The 23052-nt window shown below is 45.7% G+C and overlaps 2 protein-coding genes across 2 annotated transcripts in view; one reads left to right on the top strand and one right to left on the bottom strand.

The window, feature by feature from the left end:
- The window catches only part of tsc2 (TSC complex subunit 2), a 63057-nt gene extending 50675 nt beyond the window's left edge, over positions 1–12382 (bottom strand). Inside the window, 14 exon segments of the mRNA XM_031818502.1 lie at positions 431–453; positions 455–535; positions 2475–2612; positions 3145–3288; positions 3396–3522; positions 3952–4025; positions 4732–4857; positions 6033–6081; positions 6622–6739; positions 7021–7168; positions 7386–7496; positions 7798–7884; positions 8352–8548; positions 12209–12382. Coding sequence (XP_031674362.1) covers positions 431–453; positions 455–535; positions 2475–2612; positions 3145–3288; positions 3396–3522; positions 3952–4025; positions 4732–4857; positions 6033–6081; positions 6622–6739; positions 7021–7168; positions 7386–7496; positions 7798–7884; positions 8352–8486 — 1361 coding nt within the window. The 5' untranslated portion in view covers positions 8487–8548; positions 12209–12382.
- Positions 12383–12388: 6 nt separating this feature from the next.
- nthl1 (nth-like DNA glycosylase 1) lies at positions 12389–22683 on the top strand. The gene is made up of 7 exons (XM_020471110.2): positions 12389–12910; positions 12996–13115; positions 13254–13525; positions 17642–17812; positions 20159–20318; positions 21781–21886; positions 22059–22683. The coding sequence occupies exons 1-7, from the start codon at positions 12658–12660 to the stop codon at positions 22375–22377; spliced, it is 1401 nt and encodes a 466-aa protein (XP_020326699.1). The 5' UTR covers positions 12389–12657; the 3' UTR covers positions 22378–22683.
- The last annotated feature ends 369 nt before the right edge of the window (positions 22684–23052 follow it).

The following is a 23052-nucleotide window of genomic DNA, read 5'->3' as shown; positions in this document are numbered from 1 at the left end:
AGAGAGAGACCCGAGAAGAGAGAGAGACCCAGAGAGAGAGACCCAGAGAGAGAGAGCGCGCCGAGAGAGACCCAGAGAGAGACCCAGAGAGAGAGAGAGACCCAGAGAGAGACCCAGAGAGAGACCCAGAGAGAGACCCAGAGAGAGACCCAGAGAGACCCAGAGAGAGACCCAGAGGAGAGGACCCAGAGAGACCAGAGAGAGACCCAGAGAGAGACCCAGAGAGAGAGAGAGAGACCCAGAGAGAGACCCAGAGAGAGAGACCCAGAGAAGCAGTTTAACACACTTTCTTTCCCTGAATAATGTTCAACATAAGACGGGAATGACAATCACTCAACGGGCACCTATAACAACTTTTAGTTTGGTTTTTGTTTCCATGGCGACTGCCTGGTTTGGTATCCGTGGCGACCACACAGCACTATACAGTTACCTGAAGAACTTCTCCATAAGGCGGTTGTAGGCTCTGGATCCACCCGTCTTTAGCTGGCTGGATGGACTGGGCCCGGTACGATATCAGAGTCAGCACCGACGCATCCTGATGACATCACAACAACAACTCCTTACAAGAACAATGGAAGACAAAGTGAAGGCAAATAACAGACATCACACAGACTGTCAGACACAGGGGAAAAGTGGAGGGCTGATGAGAGGAGGAAAGGAGAAGTGGAGGGCCTATTAGAGGAGGAAAGGAGAAGTGGAGGGACTATGAGAGGAGGAAAGGAGAAGTGGAGGGCCTATTAGAGGAGGAAAGGAGAAGTGGAGGGACTATGAGAGGAGGAAAGGAGAAGTGGAGGGCCTATTAGAGGAGGAAAGGAGAAGATGGAGAAGTGGAGGGCCTATTAGAGGAGGAAAGGAGAAGATGAGGAAAGGAGAAGGAAAGGAGAAGAGGAGGAAGTGGAGGGCCGATGAGAGGAGGAAAGGAGAAGAGGAAAGGAGAAGAGGAGGAAAGGAGAAGAGGAGAAGAGGGGGAAGTGGAGGGCCGATGAGAGGAGGAAAGGAGAAGAGGAGGAAAGGAGAAGAGGAGGAAGTGGAGGGCTGATGAGAGGAGGAAAGGAGAAGAGGGAGAAGTGGAGGGCTGATGAGAGGAGGAAAGGAGAAGAGGGAGAAGTGGAGGGCTGATGAGAGGAGGAAAGGAGAAGAGGAGGAAAGGAGAAGAGGAGGAAAGGAGAAGAGGAGGAAAGGAGAAGAGGGGGAAGTGGAGGGCTGATGAGAGGAGGAAAGGAGAAGAGGGGGAAGTGGAGGGCTGATGAGAGGAGGAAAGGAGAAGAGGGGGAAGTGGAGGGCTGATGAGAGGAGGAAAGGAGAAGAGGAGGAAGTGGAGGGCTGATGAGAGGAGGAAAGGAGAAGAGGAGGAAAGGAGAAGAGGAGGAAAGGAGAAGAGGAGGAAAGGAGAAGAGGAGGAAAGGAGAAGAGGGGGAAGTGGAGGGTCTATTAGAGGAGAAAAGGAGAAGAGGAGGAAAGGAGAAGAGGGGGAAGAGGAGGAAAGGAGAATAGGGGGAAGTGGAGGGCCGATGAGAGGAGGAAAGGAGAAGAGGGGGAAGTGGAGGGCTGATGAGGAGGAAAGGAGAAGAGGAGGAAGTGGAGGGCTGATGAGGGAGGAAAGGAGAAGAGGAGGAAGTGGAGGGCTGATGAGGAGGAAAGGAGAAGAGGAGGAAAGGAGAAGAGGAGGAAGGAGAAGAGGGGAAAGGAGAAGAGGGGGAAAGGAGAAGAGGGGGAAAGGAGAAGAGGGGGAAAGGAGAAGAGGAGGAAAAGGAGGGAGAAGAGGAAAGGAGAAGAGGGGAAGTGGAGAAGAGGAGGAAATGAGAAGAGGGGGAAAGGAGAAGAGGGGGAAAGGAGAAGAGGGGGAAGAGGAGGAAGAAGAGGAGGAAAGGAGAAGAAGAGGAAAGGAGAAGAGGGGAAGTGGAGAAGAGGGAGAAGAGGAGGAAGTGGAGGGCCGATGAGAGGAGGAAAGGAGAAGAGGGGAAGTAGAAAAGAGGAGGAAAGGAGAAGAGGGAGAAGAGGAGGAAGTGGAGGGCCGATGAGAGGGGGAAGTGGAGGGTCGATGAGAGGGGGAAGTGGAGGGCCTATAAGAGGAGGAAGAGGAGGAAAGGAGACGAGGGGGAAGTGGAGGGCCGATGAGAGGGGGAAGTGGAGGGCCTATAAGAGGAGGAAGAGGAGGAAAGGAGACGAGGGGGAAGTGGAGGGCCGATGAGAGGGGGAAGTGGAGGGCCGATGAGAGGGGGAAGTGGAGGGCCGATGAGAGGGGGAAGTGGATGGCCTATAAGAGGAGGAAAGGAGACGAGGGGGAAGAGGAGGGCCAATGAGAGCAGGAAGAGGAGGAAAGGAGAAGAGGGGGAAGAGGAGGGCCGATGAGAGGAGGAAAGGAGAAGAGGGGGAAGTGGAGGAAAGGAGAAGAGGGGAAGGAGAAGGGGAGGAAAGGAGAAGCTGAGGAAGAGGAGGAAAGGAGAAGAGGGGGAAGAGGAAGAGTGACTCACAGGTCTTTTGTCAGCACACTTCTCCACCAGACTGAAGAACTTGTCAGATGATCCATGGAAGCCATTCTGCTCATAGAGCTCCTCCACTGTAGTCAGCAACTCAAACACTATGGACTTCAGCTCTGCACTGCCTATAGACTGGAGAGAGAACTCAAACACTATGGACTTCAGCTCTGCACTGCCTATAGACTGGAGAGAGAACTCAAACACTATGGACTTCAGCTCTGCACTGCCTATAGACTGGAGAGAGAACTCAAACACTATGGACTTCAGCTCTGCACTGCCTATAGACTGGAGAGAGAACTCAAACACTATGGACTTCAGCTCTGCACTGCCTATAGACTGGAGAGAGAACTCAAACACTATGGACTTCAGCTCTGCACTGCCTATAGACTAGAGAGAGAGAACTACATTCATTTTCTCGGTCTGTCTGTATGTGTCTCTGTGTGTGTGTGTGTGTGTGTGTGTGTGTGTGTGTGTGTGTGTGTGTGTATCTTTGTCTGTGTGTGTGTATCTTTGTCTGTGTGTGTGTGTGTGTCTTTGTCTCTGGGTCTCTGTGTGTGTGTGTGTGTGTCTTTGTATCTGTGTCTCTGTGTGTGTGTGTGTGTGTGTGTATCTTTGTCTGTGTGTGTCTGTGTCTGTATCTTTGTCTGTGTGTGTCTGTGTGTACCTGAATCTGCTGTAGTAACCTCTCTATGATCCCCAGCAGTATGTCCCATGTGACCACCTGGAGTTCCTTGCCATACTTCTTTATCAGTCTGGTGATGGACAGAACGATCTCATATGACACCATCTCGTTGGCACACCACATCGCCTGGGGGTTAAAGGTCAGGGGTTGGTCAGAGGTCAAAGTAAAAACTCCTCTAATGCACCTTTAAAATGCTGAATCTCCCCCCCCCCCCCCCTCTCTCTGGATCCTACCTTATAGAATGATGGGAGGACCAGGGTAGGGGTGTTCTTTAAGGCTGGGAGACGGTGCGCCCCCCATAGAGCCATCCCTACAAAGAACACTGCTCCTCTCAGCAATGGAGAATCCTCCATATACGCCCTGACAGAGAGAGAGAGGACAGGTTAGACACACACACACACAGAGAGAGGACAGGTTAGACACACACACACACACACAGAGAGGACTGGTTAGACACACAGAGAGAGGACTGGTTAGACACACACACAGAGAGGACTGGTTAGACACACAGAGAGAGGACTGGTTAGACACACAGAGAGGACAGGTTAGACACACAGAGAGGACAGGTTAGACACACAGAGAGGACAGGTTAGACACACAGAGAGGACAGGTTAGACACAGAGGTTAGACACACGCAGGCACACACACACACACGCAGGCACACACACACACGCAGGCACACACACACACGCAGGCACACACACACACGCAGGCACACACACAGAGAGGACAGGTTAGACACACAGAGAGGAGAGGTTAGACACACGCAGGCACACACAGGGTTGTTACCTCTCCTCCATGATACGGCACATGGTGTATATGGCACTATGGCCCAGATGAGTCCCCAACACCTTCCTCATCAACTGGAGAGATGGAGGAGAGGGGAGGGGAGAGGAGGAGAGGGGAGAAGGAGAGAGGAGGAGAGGAGAGGGGAGAGGAGGAGAGGGGAGAAGGAGAGAGGAGGAGAGGAGAGGGGAGAGGAGGAGAGGGGAGATGATAGGGGAGGAGAGGGGAGATGAGAGGAGGAGCAGTATTATCATCTGCCAGATAGAAATGATCAACAGATTATACACAAACAGTTAGATGTTAGAATATTAATCATTACTATTATTATTATTGTTTAGTCAGATTAATTAACATGACAAGTAGATCAGACACACACTCTACAACACTCCCTCACACACTTGCCAACACTCCCTCGCCAACACTCCCTCGCCAACACTCCCTCACACTCACCTACTCCCTCGCCAACACTCCCTCACACTCACCTACTCCCTCACCAACACTCCCTCCCCAACACTCCCTCACCTACACTCCCTCACCTACACTCCCTCACCTACACTCCCTCACCTACACTCCCTCACCTACACTCCCTCCCCTACACTCCCTCACACACTCACCTACTCCCTCCCCTACACTCCCTCACACACTCACCTACTCCCTCACCAACACTCCCTCCTCAACACTCCCTCCTCAACACTCCCTCCTCAACACTCCCTCCTCAACACTCCCTCCTCAACACTCCCTCCTCAACACTCCAACACTCCCTCACCAACACTCCCTGCTCACCTTCCAGCAGGACTCACAGAACTCCTTGACGTTGACGGTGCGACAGAGAGTGATGATGAAGACGGTGAGGGAGTCAGAGGGGAGGCAGTTATAACACACCACCGCATCCAGCACCTGTAGAGCCATCTGGACACACACAGACACACCAAGACGACACACACACACACACAGAGACGACACACACACACATACACACACACACACACACACACACACACCGAGACGACACACACACCCACACACCGAGACGACACACACACCCACACACCGAGACGACACACACACACACACACCGAGACGACACACACACACACACACACCGAGACGACACACACACACACACACACACACACACCGAGACGACACACACACAGACACACCGAGACGACACACACACAGACACACCGAGACGACACACACACAGACACACCGAGACGACACACACACACAGACACACCGAGACGACACACACACACAGACACACCGAGACGACACACACACAGACACACCGAGACGACACACACACAGACACACCGAGACGACACACACACAGACACACCGAGACGACACACACACAGACACACCGAGACGACACACACACACACACACACACACACACCGAGACAACACACACACACACAGAGACGACACACACACACACACACAGAGACGACACACACACACAGACGACACACACACACGACACACACACACACACACACACCGAGACGACACACACACACACACCGAGACGACACACACACACACACCGAGACGACACACATACACACACCGAGACGACACACATACACACACCGAGACGACACACATACACACACCGAGACGACACACACACACACACACCGAGACGACACACACACACACACACCGAGACGACACACACACACACACACCGAGACGACACACACACACACACACAGAGACGACACACACACACGACACACACACACACACAGACACACACACACACACGACACACACACACACGACACACACACACAGACGACACACACACACACACACACACGACACACACAGACGACACACACACACACACACATACCCCGAGACGACACACACACGTAAGGGTTAATGACCTCATGAATAAAAAGTCCAGAGTTGTAAAACCTCGACATCAGAGTAAATTAAATATTACCTCAATGTCTGCAGAGTAAATTAAATATTACCTCAATGTCTGTAGAGTAAATTAAATATTACCTCAATGTCTGTAGAGTAAATTAAATATTACCTCAATGTCTGTAGAGTAAATTAAATATTACCTCAATGTCTGTAGAGGCTGTAGTCCGGTTACACAGCAGACAGATCTTCCTGTTGGACAAAACCACACACACTGAGACGTAGCGCGTGTGTGTGTGTGTGTGTGTGTCTGTGTTTAATCAGAAGACCCCACAAAAATATTATACTAACAAAAATTTGACCAACTGGGGACATTTTATTAGTCCCTACAAGGTCAAATGCCATTTCTAGTGGGGTATAGGGTAGAATTAGTGTTAGGAGTTACAGAGTTAGGTTGAGGGTTAGGAGCTAGGGTTTCGAGTTAAGATTAGGGTACAGGTTAGGGCACAGGTTAGGGATTAAGGTTAGGGATTAAGGTTAGGGTACAGGTTAGGGTACAGGTTAGGGATTAAGGTTAGGGATTAAGGTTAGGGATTAAGGTTAGGGATTAAGGTAAGGGTACAGGTTAGGGATTAAGGTTAGGGTACAGGTTAGGGATTAAGGTTAGGGTACAGGTTAGGGTACAGGTTAGGGATTAAGGTTAGGGTACAGGTTAGGGAAAATAGTATTTTGAATGGGACTGAATTGTGTGTCCCCACAAGGTTAGTTGTACAGGACTGTGTGTGTTCTTACTGGACCATGACGGATACGTTCTGGTCGAGGTAGCAGCTGTTGAACTTGACCAGGTTGACCAGGACGTGGAGGAAGTCAGCGGTCAGACCAATGTCCATCCACAGCAGGACAAACCCAGCTGCAGGTGATCAATAAATTAAATCAACCAGTCAGTCAAAAGATATTGTGACCAAATCAGTCAAAAATATCGTGACCAGTCAGTCAAACATATCGTGACCAATCAGTCAATATCTTTCTCAAGGGTCCCAGTTGGGCTGTTCATTGGTCAAGTGAATATCTCGTGGACAGACTCTGTAACATGGTAACATGGTAGTGTAACGACTGTCAAAAGACTGTGGGGTGGAACCATCTACATGTCACAGTGTAAAAAGGGTTGATGTTGTAAGGTGTGTGTCTCACCTATGTCCTCCTCCAGGTACGTGATGTCCTTCCCGTTCTCCGTCAGGGCCTTGAACACCTCCAGCCTGTCAGACAGGTCCTCATTGGACGGCTGGTAGTCTCTGATCACCTTGAAGAAGAAGGCCCGCAGAGGACCCAGACGCTCACCCTGGTAGACACACACACAGAGGGAACACACACAGGAAGTCAACATACTTTCTTGTTCTCTGTGGTGCCTCCTAGATAGTGTGTGTGTCTGTGTGTGTATATGTGTGTGTGTGTGTATATGTGTGTGTGTGTATGTGTGTGTGTATATGTGTGTGTGTATGTCTCTGTGTGTGTGTGTGTATGTCTGTGTGTCTCTGTGTGTGTGTGTGTGTGTGTACCTGTCCCTGTATGACAGCTCTGAGGAGCAGCAGGACAGCATGTCTAGCTTCAGGTGGCTGTTCTGGAGTCAGCATGTCCTCCACTGCCTTCCATACGGCTTCCACTGCATGCTGTAAAACACACACATTAATACACACACACACATTAATACAGATTTTAACCATACAGTATTAGCATAGACTTGACCTCAGTCAAAACAAGACATGATATCAAGAACCAGATTTTAAGAAACGAGCTGAAAAGGAGCCCCCGACGATTCCCCACACGACAGCTTCTTGTCGCTGTGTGGCCATGTAGAATCACAACACACTGACTTCTGACACACTGAAGTGTGCACATATTTTTTGTGACGTTGTTAGCTAACCCGTCTACACACACACACACACACACACACACACAGTGCTCTCTCACCTCCTCAAACTTCTTGGCCTTGGCCAGGTCAGAGACATGGTTAGCAACCCGGATTCTGTTGCTAAGGCCACAGTCAGGGTGCAGCTCCTGAAGAGAAAGACAGCAAGATGGTCAGAGACAGAAAACGGATTGTGTGTGTGGTATGTGTGTGTACAGTATGTGTGTGTGTACAGTATGTGTGTGTGTGTGATGTGTGTGTACAGTATGTGTGTGTGTGTATAGTATGTGTGTGTGTGTGTACAGTATGTGTGTGTACAGTATGTGTGTGTGTGTACAGTGTGTGTGTGTGTGTACAGTATGTGTGTGTGTGTGTGTGTGTGTACAGTATGCGTGTGTGTACAGTGTGTGTGGTATGTGTGTACAGTGTGTGCGTGTGTGTGTGGTATGTATGTGGTGTGTGGAATGTGTGTGTGTGTGTGGTATGTATGTGTGGTGTGTGTGTGTGTGTGGTGTGTGTGTACAGTGTGTGGTATATACTGTATGTGGTGTGTGTGTGCAGTGTGTACAGTACGTATGTGTGTGTGTGTGTGTGGTCGCATCACACTCTCACATACCTTGAGTATATCCAGTGTGATGATGAACTCTGAGGGCTTGCTCTCTGTCTGCTTGCTGGGGGGTCGAGGGGATCCCAAACCAAATATCCCCTTTACCTTGTCCTTCAGACTCTCTTTACTGGGCTGCTTGTTCATGGCTGGGGGTCCAGGAGGGGTCCTGTGGGGAGGGACCAGGCAGCTTACACTCTACTGGGGCTCTGGGGGAAACAGAGGGAGGAACACAGGTTAGTAAAACCAGCAGGGTCAGAGAGAGAACATGAATAGTATTGGGTGGTAGAGAGAGAACATGAATAGTATTGGGTGGTAGAGAGAGAACATGAATAGTATTGGGTGGTAGAGAGAGAACATGAATAGTATTGGGTGGTAGAGAGAGAACATGAATAGTATTGGGTGGTAGAGAGAACATGAATAGTATTGGGTGGTAGAGAGAGAACATGAATAGTATTGGGTGGTAGAGAGAGAACATGAATAGTATTGGGTGGTAGAGAGAGAACATGAATAGTATTGGGTGGTAGAGAGAGAGCATGAATAGTATTGGGTGGTAGAGAGAGAGCATGAATAGTATTGGGTGGTAGAGAGAGAGCATGAATAGTATTGGGTGGTAGAAAGGGAGAACATGGATAGTATTGGGTGGTAGAGAGGGAGAACATGGATAGTATTGGGTGGTAGAGAGGGAGAACATGGATAGTATTGGGTGGGAGGGAGAGAGAGAACATGAATAGTATTGGGTGGTAGAGAGAGAGCATGAATAGTATTGGGTGGTAGAGAGGGAGAACATGGATAGTATTGGGTGGTAGAGAGAGAACATGAATAGTATTGGGTGGTAGATAGAGAACATGAATAGTATTGGGTGGTAGAGAGAGAACATGAATAGTATTGGGTGGTAGAGAGAGAACATGAATAGTATTGGGTGGTAGAGAGAGAACATGAATAGTATTGGGTGGTAGAGAGAGAACATGAATAGTATTGGGTGGTAGAGAGAGAACATGAATAGTATTGGGTGGTAGAGAGAGAACATGAATAGTATTGGGTGGTAGAGAGAGAACATGAATAGTATTGGGTGGTAGAGAGAGAACATGAATAGTATTGGGTGGTAGAGAGAACATGAATAGTATTGGGTGGTAGAGAGAGAACATGAATAGTATTGGGTGGTAGAGAGAGAACATGAATAGTATTGGGTGGTAGAGAGAGAACATGAATAGTATTGGGTGGGTGGTAGAGAGAGAACATGAATAGTATTGGGTGGGTGGTAGAGAGAGAACATGAATAGTATTGGGTGGTAGAGAGAGAACATGAATAGTATTGGGTGGTAGAGAGAGAACATGAATAGTATTGAGTGGTAGAGAGAGAACATGAATAGTATTGGGTGGTAGAGAGAGAACATGAATAGTATTGGGTGGGTGGTAGAGAGAGAACATGAATAGTATTGGGTGGTAGAGAGAGAACATGAATAGTATTGGGTGGTAGAGAGAGAGAGAGAACATGAATCGTATTGGGTGGTAGAGAGAACATGAATAGTATTGGGTGGTAGAGAGAGAACATGAATAGTATTGGGTGGTAGAGGGAGAACATGAATAGTATTGGGTGGTAGAGAGAGAACATGAATAGTATTGGGTGGTAGAGAGAGAACATGAATAGTATTGGGTGGTAGATAGAGAACATGAATAGTATTGGGTGGTAGAGAGAGAACATGAATAGTATTGGGTGGTAGAGAGAGAACATGAATAGTATTGGGTGGTAGAGAGAGAACATGAATAGTATTGGGTGGTAGAGAGAGAACATGAATAGTATTGGGTGGTAGAGAGAGAACATGAATAGTATTGGGTGGTAGAGAGAGAACATGAATAGTATTGGGTGGTAGAGAGAGAACATGAATAGTATTGGGTGGTAGAGAGAGAACATGAATAGTATTGGGTGGGTGGTAGAGAGAGAACATGAATAGTATTGGGTGGGTGGTAGAGAGAGAACATGAATAGTATTGGGTGGTAGAGAGAGAACATGAATAGTATTGGGTGGTAGAGAGAGAACATGAATAGTATTGGGTGGTAGAGAGAGAACATGAATAGTATTGGGTGGTAGAGAGAGAACATGAATAGTATTGGGTGGGTGGTAGAGAGAGAACATGAATAGTATTGGGTGGTAGAGAGAGAACATGAATAGTATTGGGTGGTAGAGAGAGAGAGAGAACATGAATCGTATTGGGTGGTAGAGAGAGAACATGAATAGTATTGGGTGGTAGAGAGAGAACATGAATAGTATTGGGTGGTAGAGGGAGAACATGAATAGTATTGGGTGGTAGAGAGAGAACATGAATAGTATTGGGTGGTAGAGAGAGAACATGAATAGTATTGGGTGGTAGAGAGGGAGAACATGAATAGTATTGGGTGGTAGAGAGAGAACATGAATAGTATTGGGTGGTAGAGAGGGAGAACATGAATAGTATTGGGTGGTAGAGAGAGAACATGAATAGTATTGGGTGGTAGAGAGGGAGAACATGAATAGTATTGGGTGGGAGGGAGAGAGAGAACATGAATAGTATTGGGTGGTAGAGAGAGAGCATGAATAGTATTGGGTGGTAGAGAGGGAGAACATGGATAGTATTGGGTGGTAGAGAGAGAACATGAATAGTATTGGGTGGTAGAGAGAGAACATGAATAGTATTGGGTGGTAGAGAGAGAACATGAATAGTATTGGGTGGTAGAGAGAGAACATGAATAGTATTGGGTGGTAGATAGAGAGCATGAATAGTATTGGGTGGTAGAGAGAGAACATGAATAGTAGTGGGTGGTCCATTATTCCACTCCTCTATGGGAACTTTGTATCATTTAGAAAAGCCATGGAGTTGTCTTGGTGTCTCGGAAAACAGTTGGTTATCAATGTTCAGTTTATTGACTACGTTTCCTCACCACCTACCCACTCACCTCCTTTTAACCACCAGGTTGCTTCTCCTCAGACCTTCAATGTTTTTTATTTATTTTTATACCAGAAATAAAATTCACTTAAATGTGTTTTGAGTACAAGGAATCAAGGAAAGATCGGGCCAGCAGCCCTGGCCCAACTTTTTGCATTACGTGACTGCTGATCGTTTCTGTCAAACAGATAAATGAGAGACAGAGACATGCCCCAACATCACACCCCTTCTCGACATCGTTTTTGTCCTTTGCACCTGTGGTTCTTCATAAATTAGTGCACGTCCAGACTCACACCACATGCATCTTGCAAAGCGAGCACATCAGATAGCAAACAATTGCCGTAGAAACACTCCATTCCTCTGCACATTCTAAAGGGCCTTTGATATGATATTCATAACGTTGTTGTTACATAAAGCGAATAATAACCGCTTGTACAGAAAGCAGCTAGGATGACTCTGTTATGGTCACGGGAAAGTGGTAGTTTGTGTGTCCGTGCTAATATAGAATACGCCCCAAATGGCACAATCACTACATATAGAATATAGTGCCATTTGGGACGCAATTAGGCTATACTTCAGTAGCTAGTCAGTAGTACCTACATCCTCGGGATCAGCGACAATCAGCTATTGAGTTCTAGCTGGGGGGAGAGAGAGTACCACGAAACAAGCCAGGAGAATGTTGAAATAATTCTCCCTGTCAAGCAGAGAGAGAACCGAGTGAAAAACGACAGCTAACTAATATTATCTAGTTCTGTTTTATAGGGAACAACAGTACCCATTCAGGTGCCCATTCGTGTATGTTCAACATCCGTCCGGAACAGCTGACAAAATAGCGGACAGGGAGAAAGAGCGACACAAACAAGCACTAATAAATAGATAATGTTGACTAGCTATCTGCTTGTTTTCGTTCCAGACCTAGGGCTTTAAAAACAACGGAAGTTCATACCTTCTATCGATCTAGATGTGTTTCTGGCGTCATTCACGTGAGGCTGGCAGGTGGACAAAATACCGAGCAAGACAAATTCATGCATTTAGAATTTGTTTATCCCAATTTTTCAAAAGCTTTCCCCAAGTCAGATCAGTCCCCCCACTCGACAACCGGATGGACTGTCGGGCACTTCCTATAAAAACACGTTTGTCGCGGGAGCTGATGGGAAATGTAGTTCCTACTAAAAACATTGTTCGGCGAAGCAAGAGGTGTCGAGCTAAAAATGTAACATTTAATGTTCTAGCTAGTCTTAACGTGCCTGTCGTTTGAAAATTAAATCAACAACCATAGTGGGTCACGTTTCAATATCCATCAATAGTACTTGGAAAATGTTACCAAAACTTATATACATGTGTTTTAGCTAGCTAACCAGATTTTATTTTAGCACTAAAATAGCTAACAAGCTAATGTTGTTAGCCACGGTCCGTCCCACTTGCAGCACAACTGTCTCCTATGCTTTCCACTGTTTCAAAATGACCTCGCCTTATTTCGTTGAGAGTACCGCGGTCATCACTCGGAGCGGTAACAAGACCGTGCCCCATGCCGGTTTAGCCACGACGTTAAAAACTAGGATGGAGAGGAGAGTGTTGAGGGCGCACGTGAAACAGGAGGAAGAAGTTTCGAGCGTATCAAATCAGAGTTTGGGACGAGACGCTTCAGGTATGAATCCGTTTTATCACAACATTGCCCTTCTGACATTTATAAACTGAAGCAATGTCTTGCTGCATGATTGAGGGACTTTCAGATGGGACAAGCTGTAGCCTAAAACAACGACTAAGAGATGACGACAGTCTTCAGAGAAAGAGAGCCTATGGCCTGGCTATATGCACACAGTCTGAATACACCCCTACTATCTTTGACACAGGTGACGATGACGTCTACTACTTCCTGTATGTTCAGTTGTTCTGTACATGAAGAATGTGACATAATTTCTGTGTGCCTCAGAATGTTCAGCACACCTCATCACTGTTCTTCTGTCCCCCGCCACTACTTTACCATGCAGATATTGGCTCCTCTAGGTTCCGTCGCTCATCCATCGGCCAATCACAAGCTGAGCCAGACAAAGCCCTGTCCCTGTTACCACTGGCACCCATCCTGCGTAGGAGGCGGGGCCAGGTGAAGGTGGAATACGATGGGAAGGAGGAGCCTAAACACTGGGAGCCTCCTGATTGGAGTAAGCAGCTGGGTCATGTGCGTCAGATGAGGAGTGCCAGGGACGCACCTGTTGACCTCATGGGGGCGGAGAAATGCTACGACACACACGCCCCTGATGAGGTGGGTGAGACCCCACTGGTTTCTGTCTCTCTGTCGTACACCCCCCACTACCGTACATCCCCTCCTCTCCTCTCTCCCCCTCTTACCTCCCCACCTTCCTTCCTCTCCCCTCCTCTCTCCCCCTCTTACCTCCCCACCTTCCTTCCGCTCCCCTCCTCTCTCCCTCTTACCTCCCCACCTTCCTTCCTCTCCCCTCCTCTTACCTCCCCTGGCCACTGCCTCCCCTCCCCCTCTGTCCGCTCCCTCATCCTCTCCGGGTCAGAGGTGGACCATCCCCTGCTACCCCCTGCTCCGTGCCGTCCACACATTCTTCCCTGGTATCATGAACCTCCTGTTGCCCTACCAAGAGACCGCTTCCTGCCTCGGCTCCTCCCTCTCCCGCGCCCTCACCTTCCCCGAGTACGCCCTCACCTTCCCCGAGTTCGCCCTAGCCTTCTCCTGCTTCACAGAGGTTGTCTTCAGTCCACCCTGCCAGGCAGAGGGAGCTCAACAGTTACCTGTTCGTCGTCTCTGACCTGGCATTCACCTGGGGTAGAGACCTGATCTACACCTGGGGTAGAGACCTGATCTACACCTGGGGTAGAGACCTGATCTACACCTGGGGTAGAGACCTGATCTACACCTGGGGTAGAGACCTGATCTACACCTGGGGTGGAGACCTGATCTACACCTGGGATGGAGACCTGATCTACACCTGGGGTGGAGACCTGATCTACACCTGGGGTGGAGACCTGATCTACACCTGGGATGGAGACCTGATCTACACCTGGGGTGGAGACCTGATCTACACCTGGGGTGGAGACCTGATCTAGACCCGTGGGGCGGAGACCTGATCTAGACCCGTGGGGCGGAGACCTGATCTAGACCCGTGGGGCGGAGACCTGATCTAGACCCGTGGGGGCGGAGACCTGATCTAGACCCGTGGGGCGGAGACCTGATCTAGACCCGTGGGGCGGAGACCTGATCTAGACCCGTGGGGCGGAGACCTGATCTAGACCCGTGGGGCGGAGACCTGATCTAGACCCGTGGGGCGGAGACCTGATCTAGACCCGTGGGGCGGAGACCTGATCTAGACCCGTGGGGCGGAGACCTGATCTAGACCCGTGGGGCGGAGACCTGATCTAGACCCGTGGGGCGGAGACCTGATCTAGACCCGTGGGGCGGAGACTTGATCTAGACCCGTGGGGCGGAGACTTGATCTAGACCCGTGGGGCGGAGACCTGATCTAGACCGTGGGGCGGAGACCTGATCTAGACCCGTGGGGCGGAGACCTGATCTAGACCCGTGGGGCGGAGACCTGATCTAGACCCGTGGGGCGGAGACCTGATCTAGACCCGTGGGGCGGAGACCTGATCTACACCAGGGCTTTGTGCATTTTGACCCTATATTTTGCCCCTAAAGTATTGTAGGAGGTTGAGGGAGCTCCGCTCTCCCCCCCAAAAAAATACCCCTGAAAATAGTCAATTGGGGCAAAATAGGCCCCTCTAAATTAACCAAATTGTAGTTTTTACTCCCCACCGCTGTAGGTTCTCTGCCCACTGTGCTGCTGTACTGCAGCAGCTCGACCAGCATGTCTACTGGGGGGTTAGAAACCAACAGATGTACTTCCAGGTCATTACTGGTCACAAACCTCTCACCTGCGGCAGGTGTAACTCACTGGAGCACGAGATGTTTCACTGTCTGTCAAAGACCACAGGGTCTAGCTCTGATACTGATCAGGAATCTATGTTGGCCTATGTAGTACTGGTCAGGATCTATGTAGGCCTATGTAGTACTGGTCAGGGTCTATGTAGGCCTATGTAGTACTGGTCAGGGTCTATGTAGGCCTATGTAGTTCTGGTCAGGATCTATGTTGGCCTATGTAGTACTGGTCAGGGTCTATGTAGGCCTATGTAGTACTGGTCAGGGTCTATGTAGGCCTATGTAGTACTGGTCAGGATCTTAATAAATAAAACAATTATTTCACCTTTATTTAACCAGGTAGGCAAGTTGAGAACAAGTTCTCATTTACAATTGCAATCTGGCCAAGGTAAAAGTACTGGTCAGGATCTATGTAGGTCTATGAAGGATTATGTAGTACTGGTCAGGATCTATGTAGGTCTATGTAGTACTGGTCAGGGTCTATGAAGGATTATGTAGCACTGGTCAGGATCTATGTAGGTCTATGTAGTACTGGTCAGGGTCTATGAAGAATTATGTAGCACTGGTCAGGATCTATGTAGGTCTATGTAGTACTGGTCAGGATCTATTTAGGTCTATGTAGTACTGGTCAGGATCTATGTAGGTCTATGAAGGATTATGTAGTACTGGTCAGGATCTTTGTAGGTCTATGTAGTACTGGTCAGGATCTATGTAGGTCTATGAAGGATTATGTATTGGTAATGCCGCGATGTAACACTGGTCATGACGAAATGTAACACTGGTCATGACGAAATGTAACACTGGTCATGACGAAATGTAACACTGGTCATGACGATATGTAACACTGGTCATGACAATATGTAACACACAAAGGGCTCATTCCTGACACATACAGTATGTCGTCTGTGCCAATCACACAAACTCCTTTTCCACGGCTGGTGGTGGCTGTTTCCTGTAGGTCGTTAGAACACACAGAGGTAGTAGCAGGGTTCCACCAGTAGAACTAGATGAACCCTGCAGGTAGAACAGTAGAATACACAGAGGTAGTAGCAGGGTTCTACCAGTAGAACTAGATGAACCCTGCAGGTAGAACAGTAGAATACACAGAGGTAGTAGCAGGGTTCCACCAGTAGAACTAGTTGAACCATCCAGGTAGAACAGTAGAACACACAGAGGTAGTAGCAGGGTTCCACCACGAGATGAACCCTGCAGGTAGAACAGTAGAATGCCCATTAGAGGTGGAGGGGTTCTACAGAGCAGGGTCAGAAGGCTGTAGATCTGATTTATGTTCCAGGATAAAGGTGAAATACATCCAGCACTATAAAAGGAGGATGTGGAACTGCAGTTATGTCACTGGATATGATTTGTTATGAGCTTACGAAACAAACAGTGCAAAAGTGTTGGAGATGGGAGATGGGCCGAGCTAGCTAGCTGGGGTGTAGCTGGGGTGTATTCATTAGGAACCAAACAGAAGCAAACAGAATTAGGCAGGACTTAGCTGAATTTGTCCAATAGAAACACTTGATTTCGCTGCAGTACGTTATCCGTTGGAAAACTTTTTGCTACAGTGTGCGACTAATTAATACATCCCAAGCTGTTTTTATGAGGCCAGTTCAATCAGGCTATACCACCATGACAGACAAGGATATACAAGTTAGATGTTACGGGATATGTTAGTTATGCACACCTGTTCTCCCACCAGGAGTGATGAGTCAACCTCATTCTGAGAGTGGAGACCTCTTTAGAAACGGTGTACGCCTACTGAACACTCCATTTTGACACAAGGCAGTGGATAAGAGGCATACTAGCAAGGAGATGCATTACATAACCAAAAGTATGTGGACACCTGCTCATTGAACATCTCATTCCAAAATCATGGGCATTTTATATTGAGTTGGTCCCCCTCCTTTACTGCTATAACAGCCTCCGCTCTTCTGGGAAGGCTTTCCACTAGATGTTGGAACATTGCTGCAGGGACTTGCAGCCAAGAGAGCATTAGTGAGGTCGGGCACTGATGTTGGGCGATTAGGCCTGGTTTGCAGTCGGCGTTTCAATTCATCCCAAAGGTGTTCGATGTGGTTGAAGTCAGGGCTATGTGCAGGCCAGTCAAATTCTTCCACATCGATCCACACTCTGTATGGGCCTCACTTTGTGCACAGGGGCGTTGTCATGCTAAAACAGGAAAGGGCCTTCCCCTAACTGTTGCCACAAAGTTGGAAGCACAGAATCTTCTAAAATATTATTGTATGCTGTTGTGTAAAGATTTCCCTTCACTGGAACTAAGGGGCCTAGCCCGGACAATGGAAAAACAGCCCCAGAACATTATTCTTTCTCCACCAAACTTTACAGTTGGCACTATGCATTGGGGCAGGTAGCGTTTTCCTGGCATCCGCCAAACCCAGATTCATCGATCGGAACTGCCAGATGATGAAGTGTGATTCATCTCTCTCCCCTCCTCCTCATCTCTTCCACCAGGTGCGACGTTACCAGGTGCTGGTGTCTCTGATGTTGTCAAGCCAGACAAGGGACCAGGTGACCAGTGCGGCTCTGCAGAGACTCAGGGCTCATGGCTGTACAGTGGACAACATAGTCAACACTGACGATGACACACTGGGACAACTCATCTACCCTGTCGGCTTTTGGAGGGTAACGCACACTGTACACTGCCTTCACAAAGTATTCACACCCCTCGACTATTTCCACATTTTGTTGTGTTACAAAGTGGGATTAAAATCGATTTAATTGTGGGGGTTATGGGTCAACGATCTACACTCTGTCACAGATAAAGTATAAATATTTGTAGAAAATTCATGGAAATAAAACACTAATATATCTTGATTAGATAAGTAATTCAACCCCCTGAGTCAATACATGTGACAGTGACTACAGCTGTGAGTCTTTCTGGGGAAGTTTCTTAAGAGCTTTCCACACCTAGATTATGCATCATTTGCCCATTATTCTTTTCAAAATTCTTCAAGCTCCGTCAAATTGGTTGTTGTTCATTGCTAGACAACCATTAGGTCTTGCCATATATTTTTATTTATTTAAGTCAAAATTGTAACTCGGCCACTCAGGAACATTAACTGTCTTCTTGGTAAGCAACTCCAGTGTATATTTGGCCTTGTGTTTTAGGTTATTGTCCTGCTGAAAGATGAATTCATCTGCCAGTGTTTGGTGGAAAGTAGACTGAACCAGGTTTTCCTCCAGGATTTTGCCTGTGCTTAGCTCCATTCTGTTTATTTTATCCTGAAAAACTCTCCTGTCCTTAACAATTAAAAGCATACCCATAACATGATGCAGCCACCCCTATCCTTTAAAATATGGAGATTGGTAATCCGTAAAATGTTTGAGGCAAATCCAATACAACACTTTGTATTCAGGACAAAAAATGTATTGCTTTGACACAGTTTTTTGCAGTATTACTTTAGTGACTTGTTGCAAACAGGATGCATGTTCTGGAGTATTTGTATTCTGTACAGGCTTCCTTCTTTACACTTGGTCATTTATGTTATTATTGTGGAGTAACTACAATGTTATTGATCCATCCTCAGTGTTTTATCACAGCCATTGAACTTAGTCACCATTTGTCTCATGGTGAAATCCCTGAGCAGTTTCCTTCCTCTCCGGGAACTGAGTTGGGATGAACGCCTGTATCTTTGTAGTGACTGGGTGTATCGACACCATCCAAAGTGTAATTACTAACTTCACCATGTTGAAAGAGATATTCAATATAATTAATAAAATATATATATATATATTATTTTTTTTCCCCCATCTACCAACCCATCTGCTCTACTTTATGAGCCATTGGAAAACCTTCCTAGTTTTTGTGGTTGAATCTGTTTGAAATGAACTGCTCGACTGAGGTACCTTACAGATAATTATATGTGTGGGGTACAGAGATGAGGCAGTCATTCAAAAGTCATGTTAAACTCTATTATTGCACACAGAGTGAGTCAATGCAACTTGTTAAGCAAATATTTCCACCTGAAATTATTATTATTATTATTTAGTCTACTTTTATTATTTATTAATTATTATTATTATAATTATTATTATTATTATTTAGTCTACTTTTATTATTTATTATTATTATTATTATTATTTATTATTATTATTATTATTATTTAGTCTACTTTTATTATTTATTAATTATTATTATTATTTATTATTATTATTATTATTTAGTCTACTTGTATTATTTATTTATTATTATTATTATTATTTATTATTATTATTATTATTATTATTTAGTCTACTTTTATTATTAATTTATTATTATTATTATTATTATTATTATTATTATTATTATTTAGTCTACTTTTATTATTAATTTATTATTATTATTATTATTATTATTATTATTATTTAGTCTACTTTTATTATTAATTTATTATTATTATTATTATTATTATTATTATTATTATTATTTAGTCTACTTTTATCATTATTATTATTTAGTCTACTTTTATTATTTATTTATTATTATTATTATTATTATTATTATTATTATTATTATTTAGTCTACTTTTATCATTATTATTATTTAGTCTACTTTTATCATTATTATTATTTAGTCTACTTTTATTATTTATTTATTATTATTATTATTATTATTATTATTATTATTATTATTATTATTATTATTATTATTATTATTATTTAGTCTACTTTTATTATTATTATTATTTAGTCTACTTTTATTATTATTATTTATTAATTATTATTATTATTATTATTTAGTCTACTTGTATTATTATTATTATTTAGTCACAACAAAGGGTTGAATACTCAAGACATTTCAGCTTTTTATTAATTAATTTGTAAAAGAATAAAAACATTCCACATTATGGGGTATTGTGGGTAGGCCAGTGACAAATCTCAACGTAATCCATTTTAAATTCAGGCTGTACCATGTGGAAAAAGTCAAGGGGTGTGAATACTAATGAATAAAACCTTGACATGTCTTCTCTCCAACCCCCCCCCCTCCAGACCAAGGTGAAGTACCTGAAGCAGACGTCAGTGATGCTCCAGAGGGAGTTTAGAGGGGACATCCCTAACACAGTGGAGGGCCTGGTACGACTACCTGGAGTAGGACCCAAGATGGCTCACCTGGCCATGGACATCGCCTGGCACCAGGTCTCTGGCATAGGTAGGTATGGCTCATATACAGTTTGAAGTCAGAAGTTTACATACACCTTAGCCAAATACATTTAACGTTTTTCACAATTTCTGACATTTAATCCTAGTCAAAATTCCCTGTTTTAGGTCAGTTAGGATCACCACTTTATTTTAATAATGTGAAATGTCAGAATAATAGTAGAGGTTGTATTTCTTTGATCACATTCCCAGCGGGTCAAAGTTTACATACACTCAGTTAGTATTTGGTAGCATTGCCTTTAAATTGTTTAACTTGGGTCAAACATTTCAGGTAGCCTTCCACAACCTTCCCACAATAAGTTGGGTGAATTTTGGCCCATTCCTACTGACAGAGCTGGTGTAACGGAGTCAGGTTTGTAGGCCTCCTTGCTCACACACGCTTTTTCAGTTCTGCCCTCACATTTTCTATAGGATTGAGTTCAGGGCTTTGTGATGACTACTCCAATACCTTGACTTTGTTGTCCTTAAGCCATTTTGCCACAAATTTGTTTGCTTGGGGTCATTGTCCATTTGGAAGACCCATTTGTGACCAAGCTTTAACTTCCTGACTGATATCTTGAGATGTTGCTTCAATATATCCACCTAATTGTCCATCCTCATGATGCCATCTATTTTGTGAAGTGCACCTGTCCCTCCTGCAGCAAAGCACCCCCACTACATAATGCTGCCACCCCCGTGCTTCATGGTTCTGATGTTCTTCGGCTTGCAAGCCTCCCCCTTTCTCCTCAAAACGTTATGTTTTGATGGTCATTTTGGCCAAACAGTTATATTTTTGTTTCATCAGATGATGGTGTTTATACTTGCGTACTATTGTTTGTACAGATGAACCTGGTACCTTCAGGCGTCTGGAAATTGCTCCCAAGGATGAACCAGACTTGTGGAGGTCTAAAAAAAAAATCTGAGGTCTTGGCTGATTTCTTTTGATTTCCCCATGATGTCAAGCAAAGAGTCACTAAGTTTGAAGGTAGGCCTTGAAATACATCCACAGGTACACCTCCAATTGACTCAAATAATGTCAATTAGCCAATCAGAAGCTTCTAAAGCCATGACATTTTCTGGAATTTTTCCAAGCTGTTTCAAGGCATAGTCAAGTTAGTGTATGTAAACTTCTGACCCACTGGAATTGTGATACAGTGAATTATAAGTGAAATAATCTGTCTGTAACCAATTGTTGGAAAAATTACTTGTCATGCACAAAGTAGATGTCCTAACCAACTTGCCAAAACTGTAGTTAGTTAATTAACAAGACATTTGTGGAGTGGTTGAAAAACAAGTTTTGATGACTCCAATCTAAGTGTATGTAAATTTCTGACTTCAATTGTAGGACTACAAATCCCATACTCTAGTCTGCATGTTGTGATGTGGTCTAATGTTGTGCAGTTGTAGTTCTATTGGATTATATTGTGGGCGTCTTATAATGGGATAGTTTTTCTATTGTTTGTGTGTGTGAGTAGGCGTGGACACACACGTCCACCGTATCTCCAACCGGCTGGGATGGACAAGAGGTGGGACCAAGAACCCAGAGGAGACACGCAAGGCCCTGGAAGACTGGTTACCAAGGTGACCCCACCACTTCCTCTACCCCATCAGGTCACTGGTTAACCAGTCACTGACCAATCAGATCCCTTACAGCAGGAAAGAGAAACATTTTGCCTTGTGATTTCTGTCCGACATGATTTTGATGAAGACTGAGATGGTGATTGATGATCTTCCTCTCTCTTCCCCGACACAGGGATCTATGGAGTGAGATCAACTGGTTGCTGGTGGGGTTTGGTCAACAGGTGTGTCTACCTGTCAATCCTCTCTGCTCCGTGTGTCTGAACCAGCACAGCTGCCCCTCTGCCCACCAAGCCTCCCCAGCCAAGAGGCCTAAAGCTGGGTCACCTCGCTCCCCCAAGACCTCCAGGGTCAAGCTGGAGCCTGGTTCTCTTGGTTTGGGGTTACCACCCCCCTCCTCAGCCACACTGGTCAAAGAGGAACCTCTGGCTACCACCCTCTCCCCCCTGCTGCCCAGAAAGAGGAAGTCGAAAGCCAAAACCTTCTCTACATGATACGACAGAAGAGGGTAGCATCCCTTTAGAAATGTTGGGACCGTGTCCCAATTCTCTCTCCTTCCTCCCAAAGTGTGCTCGTCACTTCCCCTGACTGATTTGAAATGAGCGGTACTAGAAATAGGGTGGTAACTCCTACTAGCCCAGTGGTATTAACTTCTTTAGCGGGGACACCATTTTTGGACCATATTTCTGTGGACTCATTTCTCACAACACCCCAAAACTAAACCTTCAAATCTTTACATTTAGATTTTTTACATCTAATAAATACATTCTCAATAAAATAATTTTTCAAATGATCTCAAACACATTTGTATATTGTCCAATACAATAATCGTCACTTAATGTTTTGTTCCCAAAACATAGCGACCTGACAATTTATTTATCCTTTAACTTGTCAGTTAAGAACATTCTTATTTATGAGGAATGGTGGGTTAACTGCCTTGTTCAGGGGCAGAACGACAGATTCTTGTGATCTCGGGGATTCGCTCACTGGCCCAACACCCTAACCACTAGGCTACCTACAATACCACTGACAATCCTTGCAGATATACCAGAGTGACTAAGATGTGTAGGGGTTTGAGGTCCATTTGGAATTAACAATGCAAGTGAAAAACACCCTGTTACTCAGCCACAAGTGATTGAGTTCCCCCAGGAGACTACAGGGTGGTTTGG

This window comes from Oncorhynchus kisutch, unplaced genomic scaffold, assembly GCF_002021735.2.
Source record: "Oncorhynchus kisutch isolate 150728-3 unplaced genomic scaffold, Okis_V2 scaffold1439, whole genome shotgun sequence".
NCBI classification, from domain to species: Eukaryota; Metazoa; Chordata; class Actinopteri; order Salmoniformes; family Salmonidae; genus Oncorhynchus; species Oncorhynchus kisutch.
The sequence above is the reverse complement of the archived record's forward strand: the minus strand, read 5'-3'. Positions and strand labels throughout refer to the sequence as shown.